Below are 12,732 nucleotides of genomic sequence, written 5' to 3'. Positions count from 1 at the left end.
GGTGGTTGGCGAACTGTGTTGACGATCCCGCCATCAGTGAAGCTCTACTGAAGGCCGCTGAAGACCAGCACTACTTCACCTACCACTACGATTGGACCCTAAATGCCGTGAGTACCTCTTGCACCTTGTTATATACTCTGGCTCGCTTGTACTCTGGGAAAGCTTGGTTATCCTGCACTCGGGGTCTTCTATACTCAAGGGATATGGTTTTTATGCATCCTGAAAGTGTACTCTGGAAAAGCTTGGGTCTCTTGTACACTGGGTGTCCTGCATTCTAGATAAATTGGATCTCCTGTACTCTGGGATGTTTTTTTTTCTACTCGGTAATAATATGGAAATTAATTCGTACGTTTATAGAAAGTACGTATAAAAAATTCTAATCCTGGCTGTAATGGAGCATATTTTAACATTAATGGCACTAGTTTGACATAACGACTCTAACATTGGCACTACTGGCACTATTTCTGGCATTATTACCACTAGTTTGGGAATATTGGCACGAAGTCTGGCATTCATGACACTTATGGCATTAATGGATCTCTATACAAATACTGGCATTAATTCTGGCTTTAATGGCACTACACCAGGGATTAAAGGCATTTTTCTCTTATTAAAGGAATGAATTTTGGCATTAAAGGCACTACTCTGGTATTAAAGGCACTACTCTGGCATTGAAGGCACTACTCTGGCATTGAAGGCACTACTCTGGCATTGAAGGCACTACTCTGGCATGGAAGGCACTACTCTGGCATTAGAGGCACGAATACTGGCACTATAAAACTGATGACCACACTGTTGGCATCAATTCTGGCTAAGATGAATTATAAAACAGATGGATTATAACTAACCTTCAACGAGTTATTATACTGATTTTACCATTCTTGATTAATACTAACAAGAGTATTTATTCTGACCTAAAGCCTCGAACTGTCATAAATTCTATATCCGGAGGCTATAATTCTGACGTGGGTGATGGCACTAATGTTGACTCCGAGTGGCACCCTGGCACTCACGGCAGCAATAGTAACACATGTAGCACTAATTCTGGCACTGGTATAATTCTATCTTCCAAGGTAAAAATTCTAATTGCTAATTCTTACTCTAAAATTCTTCCTCATATCACCTTAGAATTAGTTACGACTTTTGTAGCATTTATGGGAATATTCCTGGTACTAATCCCGGTATTCTTTATACGAATTACTGCAATGATTATTTATTTGATATAATTAATGAACGAATTCCCAGTCGGACCCTTCCTTCCCGCGGCCGCCTGTACCAACCAAGACTTGATCCTCCTGTGTTTTACTTCCAGGTGTAGCGTCGTCCATCACACGCCATCACCCCTGCCTGTCAATTCTGGAGTTAGTCTCATTAGAGTATTATTCTAGCCAGTAATTTAAGCTTAATGATTGTCCAGAGCATTATAATCCGCCAGGAACGAGCTGAGTGTTTTTATGGCGGATTACCTAGGACTCATTAGACGCCAACCTGTAAGACATAAGACTGAGTATTTGGTTGACCGGGAAAATAAAATCGTGAGTGAATTATTCTTCCATACTATAAATTGTTTACAGTTGTCCGATATTTAAGCGTCAGTGATGCCTGAAAATTAAGTGACGTTAACTAAGCGAGCGTAACTATTGCCAAAAGCGTCCATCCATACGTCAAGATGACCTGAGAAACGTGATCTTTGATGGCGCGAAATTACATTCATTACTGCTGGAACACATCATTCATAACTGATATAAAGACATTGTATTTTTTTTTCTACTTAACGTCTGAAAAAGTCTGAAGAAATCTTGAGTGCTTGAGACTGTAGTTACCTTAAGAAACAATCCACCTATTGATACCTTTTAGCTGTTACGGAGAATAAAAAAAAAGAGCGTTTTCACCCTTGATTTTTAAGTTTCCACAATATAAATTCACTGAAAACTTTTTGTTATACAAGAAATAATTAATAAATATAGGTAATGTTTTTCCACGGTCACAAGTTTATAAAGACTATCCTTATACGTGAGGAAATATACGACCCACCAAAAAATATTGTTGGCACTAACACGACCCTCCCTGAGTATTGCATTTACACTGATGTTTATGTTCACGTTACTAAATAAATGTTTATTGTTGAACCACGTGTTTTAATGTTTCTTTTAATCCCATAATTATAAGGATTCCACAGCAGGTGTATAATGACTTTACCTACAGAGTACAGGTGTTGTGAACCATAGCAAATTCAACGATAATTATCAGGTGGTACAAGTCAAGTCACCAATATGTGAAGAAAATGTCTGAGAATAAAAAAAAATGAATGACTATGATAATGTAAACGTGTATATTTTTTTATTATGTTTATGATACGAACAAAACTCAATTAATAGTATATTCCTTTAGGGTTAATTTGCTTACAGGTGATGGTCCCTCTGAAACTATTAACCAGGCGAGTCAGATCAGGTGAAAGTTACTTAGACAATCTGGGTAACACGCAAAGGTCGAGTCACAAGCTTAGTAATGTCACACGCGGTTCAGGGTTGCAGTTTTGTATCTTTAATGAGGCAGGAATTGCGTGATGTATAAGAATGACAATGTAGTTATAATACAGTTTTAGGGATACTTTTATTCCATTTAAGTTGTAGAGAAGAAGAATAATGACTGTATAGAGGAAAATTTGATGGAAAACAGAGTGGAATTATCTGATGATGCCCGCCCCAGTAGAGGTTAAAGCCTCAAGTTAAATAATCTATCGGTGCAGAAAACCTTTTGGGGTAATATGAACCTATGGAATAACCCGCCAAATAATGTTGGGCCAGGACCAAGTGTGAGCTCCTTCTAGTCCAAGCTTGACCAACTTTGGCACAAGTTCAGGTACAGTTGCCTCTAATTATACCTGGTACAGAGACTGGCGTATTTTGTGAGATGTGGCAGATCTGTGTTTGTTTACATTGTATTAAAACTACCGGAATGGCCCAAAGGAATGTCGCAATGGGAGTCAGACTAAGGATTACTAGATAAGCATTTCATGGGCTATTATGGATGAATCGACTTTTTTTTTTTATCCTCTTCGCCACTGATCGGCTTGTTAGCCGCTTGGGCGATCGGTCACGTCTTTTCCTTTATATTCTTCACCAAAAGGTCGGCTCGCTAGCCGCCCGGGCGATCGGTCACGTCTCTGTCACGCACTGTTGGCAAATACTGGGCATGCACCGGCTCCTGAATGTACCTGAACCCGCTCCAGTGTTGGTCAAGTCTTCTCTTGAAAGAGCTCACACTCGGTGCCGTCACAACACTCTCTGGTAGATTGTTCCAAGAGTTTACAACCCTCACTCCGAAAAAGTTTGCCCTCACGGTTTTCTGGACTTGCGGCTTCTTCAATCTTGAGCTGTGACCCCTTGTGGGGCGAGCGTCCGCCAGCTCCAAGTAGGACACTCAACTGAGTAGTGCCCCCTGAGATGCTTATAAACCTCAACTAGGTCCCCCCTTGCCCGTCTGTAGTATAAGCTAGGCAAGTTCAGGCGCTCAATCTCTCAGGGTAGCTGAGATGCCGAAGTGCAGGCACCAGTTTGGTGGCCCTCCTTTGAACATTTTCAACCAACTGACAGTCCCTAGCATATCTCGGGGACCAGACCAGGTGACAGTACTCCAGATGGGGAAGCACTTCACTCCTGAAGATCGTCACGAGGGACGGACCGTCTAGATATCTGAACGACCTTCTTATAAGACCCAATAATTTATTTGCCTGATTTACCTTCTTCTCACAATGGCCCGAGAACTTCAGCTCATTGTCAACATACACACCTAGGTCCTTCTCACACACAGTCTCAACTAGTACATTTTCTTCATCCCGTTGGGACATATGGTACGCCTCCTTACCGTTGGTACGCCCCAGGTGCATCCTCTTACACTTCTTTGTGTACATTGTTTGTATGTCTACTATATGCATTCTGAACCAGTGTGAACTATCATGGCGGTTTTACTGAATAAATTTATATATAATTATATAGCCATCAAAAATAGTGGCAAAATTAGAAACCAATTGAGTTACTCCTGAAATTTAAGAAATTATTATATTCTCTATGATCACTGGTGGCGGTCCATTTTCTGTGATCGGATATTATATTATATCGAGATATCGATTTTACTGCATTAATGTCTATGTATTCTTCTGTCTAGTTTGTTTCTGCTATGTTTTTTGTACGTGAAGGCATTTAATACTATGTATTAACCTTGTTTTGAAAAAGTTTCTCCAATTGCTTAAATTGAAATGTAAATACTTTATTGACCATAAAACTATTACATCAAAAGGACAGGGTAGTATACTACTCCCACCCTCACCTTTGCCATCCCCTTCCGGGTTGTACAAAGCCATTAGCTCAGGAAGGTTGAAGACGGTGCAGGAGGATGGTAAAAGTTATTTCCCATTTCCTAACTTTTACCTTCCTTCTACACCGTCTTCAACCTTCCTGAGCTAATGGCTCTCTTCTCTCCATTCCATCATCAAAGTTATAAAGGTTACAACAATACAATAAATATTTTTACAGAGATGAAATAGTTAATTTTGACATGAACACTGTACTACATTAACAGAACAGATAATATAATCTAAGGCTGCATTTACACCAAGCCAGTCAAGTCATGACTCATCGTGAATCGCCACTCTAATGCACATTTACTCCAATGTATATTCTCAGAAACCATTCCCACCAGATGAGTCAAGTCAAGTCAAGTCGCATCATGTCACGTCAAGTCACAGATGGGGTTGGGCCCATTTTCTTCATCAGTCACGCCGAGTCCGCAGTGGTGTGTACATCATGCAGGTTGACGTCCTAATAAATTTAATTTTAGGATGACAGTTTTCAGCTGTCATCCTAAAGAAATTGTAAAATTTGTCTTGATGGTTCACCAAGTCTGGGAATAAATGACTGAAGCTTCCAAAATTGGGTCTTTTGGTGTTGAGTTCATGCGTCCAGATTCGGGTCCCCCTCTTGCGTTTACGACGCCGAATCCACAACAAAACAGCTAATTCAGCGAGAGAATATGCGTCCATCCTCCTCGAAATCAGTCTGGGTACTGAGTCCTGATTGACTCAGGTTGACTCAGTTGGTGTGAACGGCAATGAGTCAAGTCAAGTCAAATGACTTGATTGACTTTACTTGACTTGACTGGCTTGGTGTAAATGCAGCCTTAGAGAGAGAAACGTCATATCCTTGAAGCAAAATTTGTATACATTGCAAGAATTATTTTAATCTTTCCATAATTAATCACCCAACAAACTTGTTTCTTTAAAGTAGTGATCTCACTGTTCCTGTATGGTTGGATTTTTTCACATCCTAATACATAATGTTGTAGTGTATGACTGTGCATCCCTAAGATGGCACAGTTGACCCGCCCCTCCACTTATCTGCCAGTAATATTTGTATCCCAATCTTAGTCTTATTATAACAGTGTCAACAAATGGTAAGTTAGCCCCGTAAGTTACACTGGAGTTTTGTAAAACATACAAATAGTGTTGAAAACTCTCCCTACATATGACAATCACTTTTCTTCTTGCTTTTTCCAAATTCCTCTCCAATTGCGTAAACAAATCTCCTCCGTTACAGTATTATGAAAGGAGTTCGAAGCTTGAATCGTTTATTCCTTATTATCTCGAATCACTACACAGGGAGGAGTAAGGGAGGAGAATGAGGGGGGGTTACCGGGAGGGAGGGAGGGGGGATAACAGCCGAGGTGATAATATATAACTTGGGACGGCGCCACTGTCGGCCACGCCACAGAACGTTAGTACAAGCTTAGACGTCGAGATGGCAAGGTGTGCGTGGTTGCTGGTGGGGGCCGTGGCTGGTCTGCTGGTGTCGGGTGTTGTGTCTCAGCAGCAAGTACAGGTAAGAAGGCCAGACTGTTTACAAATCGTGTACTCCTCTCATTAGTGTTTCGTCAATATCCAACTGGAAGATCTCATTATATCATCATGTACACTCTGCCAACTAGAAATGTTCAGTAACCTCGTGTAGATTGTGAGCGATGTTTCGACTCGTCAGTAAAAGTTGTTTAGTAGTTCGGTCGATTAAAGAGAACGTTTACCGTCCAACAGGTGGGAGAAATTTTGGCGGTTGCTGTTGTGTCTTGAATAGTAACCTGGATGACCATTGTGATTACTTTTTTTCCATTTAACGTAATTGACTTAACTCTAAATAAATAATTTGTTTTAACGCCATAGTAACAATTGACCAAGTGTCGCCTTATCCATTAGCCCAGTGTGAGGTGTTTTTTTATATTAATTTCTAGTAAATAAAGCGATCTTACTTCACCTACATGATATAGAATTATGCTAAAAACAACAACTTTCGATTAATAAAGATGAATAAGTTGTTCATGGGATTTTTTTTTTTAACGTGGCTATATAACAAAGCCTATCCCCGCCACCGCCCCAAAACCTTTAGTAAACTTGCTGTGTTATAAGAAAAAAGTTGGAAAAAAAATTCTTCCATTGTGGTGATATATTTTTACAATTAAAAGTTTCTCAGAATGAAGAACTTTAATAATTCACAACAAGAAAATAAAGACATCCCTCACCAAACGACATTCTTACTATTAATTGATCATAAGAACTGGTACCCTTAGTGATTAACGTTCAAATAGTCCTTCTAACGTAGATACAAAAAATTAGGTTAAGGTTCGTCTGGGTTCAGTTCGGGGACACCGAGTCGTTTAATTTAGGTCATATGATTTTTACAGTTATAGATCCTTGCATTTACATTGTGTTAGAGACGCGATTTACAAGTTAGTTATATATAATCTGTGTTAGAAGTACAATTTACAAGCTTCCGTTATATATTGACTACTAGAGGCGCTATTTACTAGTTTGACTGAGATATAGTTTGTCGTGTATTGAACTAAATTCGTATATCACTTAATGAAGAACATTATTCACGGAGTCATTTAAGTCTTGAGGTGTACTGCATTACGTTTACTGTTGGGGACGCAATTTACTTCTTGTGGAGATTTACTTTGTTGTTGGAGATGTCCTTTGTTGTTGGAGATGTCCTTTGAGCATTGCTTGATACACTCTGCTGTTGAAGATGTATTGTTGGAGCTGAGGAATCTTACACAGTTTTCCCGTGAGCGAAAAGGAAGCACATAAGCCAAGAGCTAGCACTCGACTCTTGCCTAGCACTCTCGATTCTTGCCTCGTACTCGACTCTTGCCTAGCACTCTTGATTCTTGCCTTGCACTCGACTCTTGCCTCGTACTCGACTCTTGCCTAGCACTCTTGATTCTTGCCTAGCACTTCACTGCCTCGCAATTCGTGAAGGAGTCAGCGACCGCCACCGCTTGTTACTCAGTATTGCGGGAATCCCAGAGCTTCTCATGCCCCGAGGCTATGGCAGGCGTCAAGGTGGAACCAAAGAGTTACCTTAGCAAGATGGCAGACAGTCACTTTAGGATTACAGTTACGTTTCAAGGAGTCCCAGAGGCCGAAAAGACACACAGATATTCCCTAGCTGTCGTTTCGTGACAGTATGGTAAGACTTGGCTTTACAGTACCGTTTGCTTCTTGAATGAGCCTGAATAATTAGGCCATGGCAGCCACCAGACTCGACAGCATTCAATTACATGGTCCATCGTCTCAGGGTACACAGACCCAGAACTTGAGTACCTGGTTTGTAACATGACAGACTAATGTGACACGTTGCTGAAAATCTATGTTGTGACCTATAATTCTGGTATTTAAAAAAAAAGAGTAATAATTTGTCTCTTTATCACCTGACCTTGGTCGAGTTATGTGCATGTGTCGCCCCACAGCACCACCTCAACTTTATTTTTATGCGACTCATTCAAATTGTCTTTCTGGTGTATCAGCCGACTACCGCTCATTGGGACGTGGTGTAATACATTGATAATACTGCTATCACTAAACCACCAGCACCGCCATCCTTAATCTTAATCATTTATCTATTTTTTTTATTATTTTTACGGGTATTAGCCCACCCGTGATAATAATAATAACACTGTAGTAATAATAATAATAAAAGAAATAAACATGAAAAAGGGTAACAAATGAGAAACAATATATGTATGTTGTGTTGTCAATAATAAGAGAAACAATTGAGACCCTACAATTGTGTGTAAATGAGGCAGAAAGATCAGTTCAGCAACCTGGGACTTGGTCACAATTTTCGTGGTGCCATATGGTTGATGTCTTATGTTAATCATTAATAACTTAACTATTTAGACCTTGCACAACACAACACGGCAGACACGGCACAGTGAGGGGTGAATCTCCTATCACAGTACTTGTTTGGGAAGTCCAGTGAGAAGCCAACACGGTGACGAGGACGCTATCGGTTGTCCTCGCCGTATTAACCCGATTAAAACAACCGTGTGGAGTAACTGGAGTTATATTTAGAACCGAGATATAATATTAAAACTTTCATCATGATTAATATTATCCTAAGACATTGTTAAGAGCCGTAGAACTTTCATTTTGCCGTAGAGCCGTAGAACTTTTATTTTGCCGTTGTTTAAATTTAAGTTTAATATTGAGAAAAACAAAGAAAGAAATTATACCGGTATTTATTTCGTTTATCATTTCCACCCCTGTCAGGTTATACTTAGTCGTTCGGGCATTTGGTCTCTTCTTTGTTACGATCCTTCCATTGTCCATTGTTAATTTCATCTATTGCAAAATATGTTCGTGTTCCGCTATTTTTTTTCGTTTACTGTTTTGAAATACCTCAACTTGAAGCATCAACACTTTTGCGTCTAGAAGCTGTTGATGGTTTACTGTAACTTAAAAGGATTAACCCCCAACACTGTAAATTTATAAGTGTTTCACATCGTTTATTCCTGCGTGAACCTCGAACGTATAATGAGTGAGGTTCTATAATGAGTTCTAGCAGCTACTGTCACTTGTACTCAATGTGAGGAGGGTACAACATAGGTAGTGGTTGATAACTCGCGGATCGAGCACTGGGGTACAGAGTTGATAAACTGCTGGGGACAATATTTTTCTTTCTTCGTGACTAGAATTTTGTCATTGGGTGAGGTTGGTTGGTCATACGGGGATGTCCTTGAATCTGTGGGCTCAGACCTGGCCCTGGGGGATGTTTTCAAGGGCAGAGGACACGCCCGCTATTTACCAGAGCACCGTTTAGTTAGGCGAGGTGGACCGAATGCCCTCAGAGTTCCTGGGTAATAGTTCAGGTTGATTTGGTCGTTCTCTCTGGCCAGAGGAGCAACATGACAGATCGGCACCACGACTACATGCTGTGACAATAAAACAGTTTTATTGTCTTGATTCTCAGATTATTACGCTATCTTTGTCTTAACTGCTAATGTGTGGATGCAGGTAACTGACTATTATTTTAAGCAAAGATATACGGTTAGCGGCACAGGTGGCTTCATCTTACACTGGGACTATAGACCACAACTCGGGAGGACAAGAATTATTCGGGAATTGTTCTCCCTGTGATAAATTTCCCTTACAATATACATACATACATATTTCGTAAAAAGCCCATGGTAATCCATCAAGGTATGAAGAGGTGTAAGCAAAAGTTGGGTCGGAGAATTGTTGATGCAGGCGCTAGTAAGAGACTTGCTGGCGCATGTTGTGAGCGTTCAGTTATGGACGTGAGGTGGGCTCAAAACATCTTGCCTATGTTGGAGGTGAACATGGAGCGGCCGAGGAATTGTCGTTTTATACACGAGCCAAGACTTACATGTATCGATTTGTTTCCCCGTCCACAAAAAACACTGTAACGTTGTTTTCCGCTCTACACGTCGATCGGCTGCGCTCGTTGTCACTTCAGTTTTTATGTATGTCTAATTATGTTCCTTTTACTGAAGATCTCGCTTTTACGTGCAGCAAACTTAAGTAAACTCCTTTCCAACCCTGAACATCCTCGGTGTTACCTGAGATTCTGGGTACTGCATCACATTCCCTAGATATGTAGGTTCACGCTGCGAAAACAAAACGTCTGTGAATATTTGTAAACACTATGATTACCGCAGCAGGAATAGGATCTGCCTTCTCAACATAGTACCTTCAGCACCATCGCCGCGCCCCCCTTCATTATCTGCTAATGAAACGTTTATCTGATGTGCCTGGCGTGACGTGGTGGGGTGGGATGAAGGCCATAATAAAATGTTGAATAACCTGTTGTGGCGTGTAGGTTGTATGACATCTTTATCCAGATTTAAAAGTTTGTGTGATACTTTTGTTGTCTCCCGTTGTACCAGAGGAGAGCAATTGAGGTCATGGAAAGAACACCCGTACGTGCATTAGTCTTATTGCATGCAGTGTGTCCGTTCGTCCGTTAGCTTGATAGGTCATTGGGCGTTACTAGAGAAGGATCCGGATTCTTAGATGTTTTTAAATTAAAGTATTTCTCATAATTTGAGATATAAGAATGGCTCAGTGACTATAGCGGCCGCCAATCACTATCGCAGCATAATATAGGCAGTTGGATGCGTTTTCACATCTCTGGTAAAGCGGCAGAAAACACTGAAGTACAAATCTGTTGACACCCCCAGCATTTTGTCAGATTCGTCATCAGGTAAATCAGCTGCTGAGATGATGAAACTGGACTGTATACCTCTTAAGAATCCGGGTTGATATACAGAACCAGTTTTACCAGGTTGCAATAGGCCAGGAGGTGGACCTGGTGGTGTTGCTGACCTCGACAGTATGAACCTGTCTCAACCCCACCTTGTCCTCCTCCTACTGCTGCCTTCCCTCCGCCGTCGTGAAGGTGGGTGTGGTTAGTCCATAGTTCTGGTTTTTATCCTCACAAGGTCGCGACGACACCCAGGTTCTGGACACATTCTCTTCGCTGTATGCCTGCCCCATACATCCTTCGCGGCCGCCTCCTCCATCCTTTATCACCTCCTCTTCCACTGTCCTATATCATTCATTCTTTATCATCACTACCTGCAGTCCTTCTCCTCTTCACCTCTTCCTTCTTGCCATACACCTTTATTCTTAATCCTACGTTTTGCATTATGATTCAAAAACAAACATGCGATTCTAATAGTAATACATGAGAGGGGGTCGAAGGCGAGTTCTCCCCCTCTTGTTGACTTTAATTGGCAACGCAGAGCAGACGTTCCCTGAAAGCCAAAGGTCTCTCGACTATGTTCGGATTCCCTCTGTACATAGTTTGTTTAATGTAATTTGAGAGCTTGTGACATATGTACCCAATTCTCATATATGAATTATTATTATTATTATTATTATTATTATTGTTGTATTCTCATTATTGTTAGTGTTATATTTATCACTATATTCTTTTTTGTTATTTTTTTCTTATTTTTCTATTACTAAAAAATCCCGATGTACTTTCAACCTGAAGTGTCTTAGCTTTGAGATGTTTGTGCATGTCGAGTGTTGCCTGTTGTTGCTTGTGTCGAGTGTTGTCTGTTGTTGCTTGTGTCGAGTGTTGCCTGTTGTGCTTGTGTCGAGTGTTGCCTGTTGTGCTTGTGTCGAGTGTTGCCTGTTGTTGCTTGTGTCGAGTGTTGCCTGTTGTTGCTTGTGTCAGTGTTGCCTGTTGTTGCTTGTGTCGAGTGTTGCCTGTTGTTGCTTGTGTCAGTGTTGCCTGTTGTTGCTTGTGTCGAGTGTTGCCTGTTGTTGCTTGTGTCGAGTGTTGCCTGTTGTTGCTTGTGTCAGTGTTGCCTGTTGTTGCTTGTGTCGAGTGTTGCCAGTTGTGGTGTGTCGAGTGTTGCCTGTTGTGGTGTGTCTAATGTTGCCTGTTGTGGTGTGTGTGTTGCTTGTTGTGGTGTGTCGAGTGTTGCTTGTTGTGGTGTGTCGAGTGTTGCTTGTTGTGGTGTGTCGAGTGTTGCTTGTTGTGGTGTGTCGAGTGTTGCTTGTTGTGGTGTGTCAGTGTTGCTTGTTGTGGTGTGTCGAGTGTTGCTTGTTGTGGTGTGTCGAGTGTTGCTTGTTGTGGTGTGTCGAGTGTTGCCAGTTGTTGAGTGTTGCCTGTTGTGGTGTGTCGAGTGTTGCCTGTTGTGGTGTGTCGAGTGTTGCCTGTTGTGGTGTGTCGAGTGTTGCCCGTTGTGGTGTGTCGAGTGTTGCTTGCTCTTTGCATCGTTTCTTCTTTTTACCTTCTCTATCTTCTGTTCTTCCTTCCCTCCCTCATCCTTTTTCTCACTGTAAAATAGCTTTCTCTACCTTCATTTCCTTCCCTCCCTCCCTCCCTCCCTCCCTCCTTCCTTCCCTCGTTCCCTCACTCCTCTTCCTCCTCACCTAGTGGCCTCAATACGACTTACAGACAACCACGAACGAGTACAACTTCTCACCTATAATATCAGTCACTCGCAAGGACCCAGTGCCTGTGAAAGATGCAAAAAGTAACCTAGTTGGTGATACCGTTGTAGGGTGGCGGGGAGCAGGCGGCAGGGAAAAGAAGGGTGGGAAAAGTAAAGCAGATCACAGGCCCAACAGTCTATCTCATATATGAACAAACTCTAAGAAAATCCTGAGAGACGCCATCATCCAACACTATACCAAACACACTCTCCTCATCAACGTATCACAACACGGTGTCAGAGAGAGAGAGAGAGAGAGAGAGAGAGAGAGAGAGAGAGAGAGAGAGAGAGTCCTGCCTGACAAACTTACTCGAGACAATAACAGAATATGTGGACCAACCTTCACCAGTAGATGTGTTGTACATTGATTTCTCTCGGCCATCTGACAAAGACATCCACATGCACGACTAGTCACTTAAGATCAAGATATAT

The 12,732-nt window shown here is 41.5% G+C and overlaps 1 protein-coding gene across 3 annotated transcripts in view; it reads left to right on the top strand.

The window, feature by feature from the left end:
• The window catches only part of LOC121867903, a 33,323-nt gene that overhangs the window by 7,376 nt on the left and 13,215 nt on the right, over positions 1-12,732 (top strand). For all 3 annotated transcript variants that reach the window (XM_042368032.1, XM_042368031.1, XM_042368033.1), the window contains exon 8: positions 2-107. In XM_042368032.1, the coding sequence (XP_042223966.1) occupies positions 2-107 (106 nt within the window). The remainder of the gene's footprint in view (position 1; positions 108-12,732) is intronic.

This window comes from Homarus americanus, unplaced genomic scaffold, assembly GCF_018991925.1.
Source record: "Homarus americanus isolate GMGI-L3 unplaced genomic scaffold, GMGI_Hamer_2.0 scaffold37032, whole genome shotgun sequence".
NCBI classification, from domain to species: Eukaryota; Metazoa; Arthropoda; class Malacostraca; order Decapoda; family Nephropidae; genus Homarus; species Homarus americanus.
Note: the sequence above shows the minus strand (reverse complement) of the source record. Positions and strands in the feature narration are given on the sequence as shown.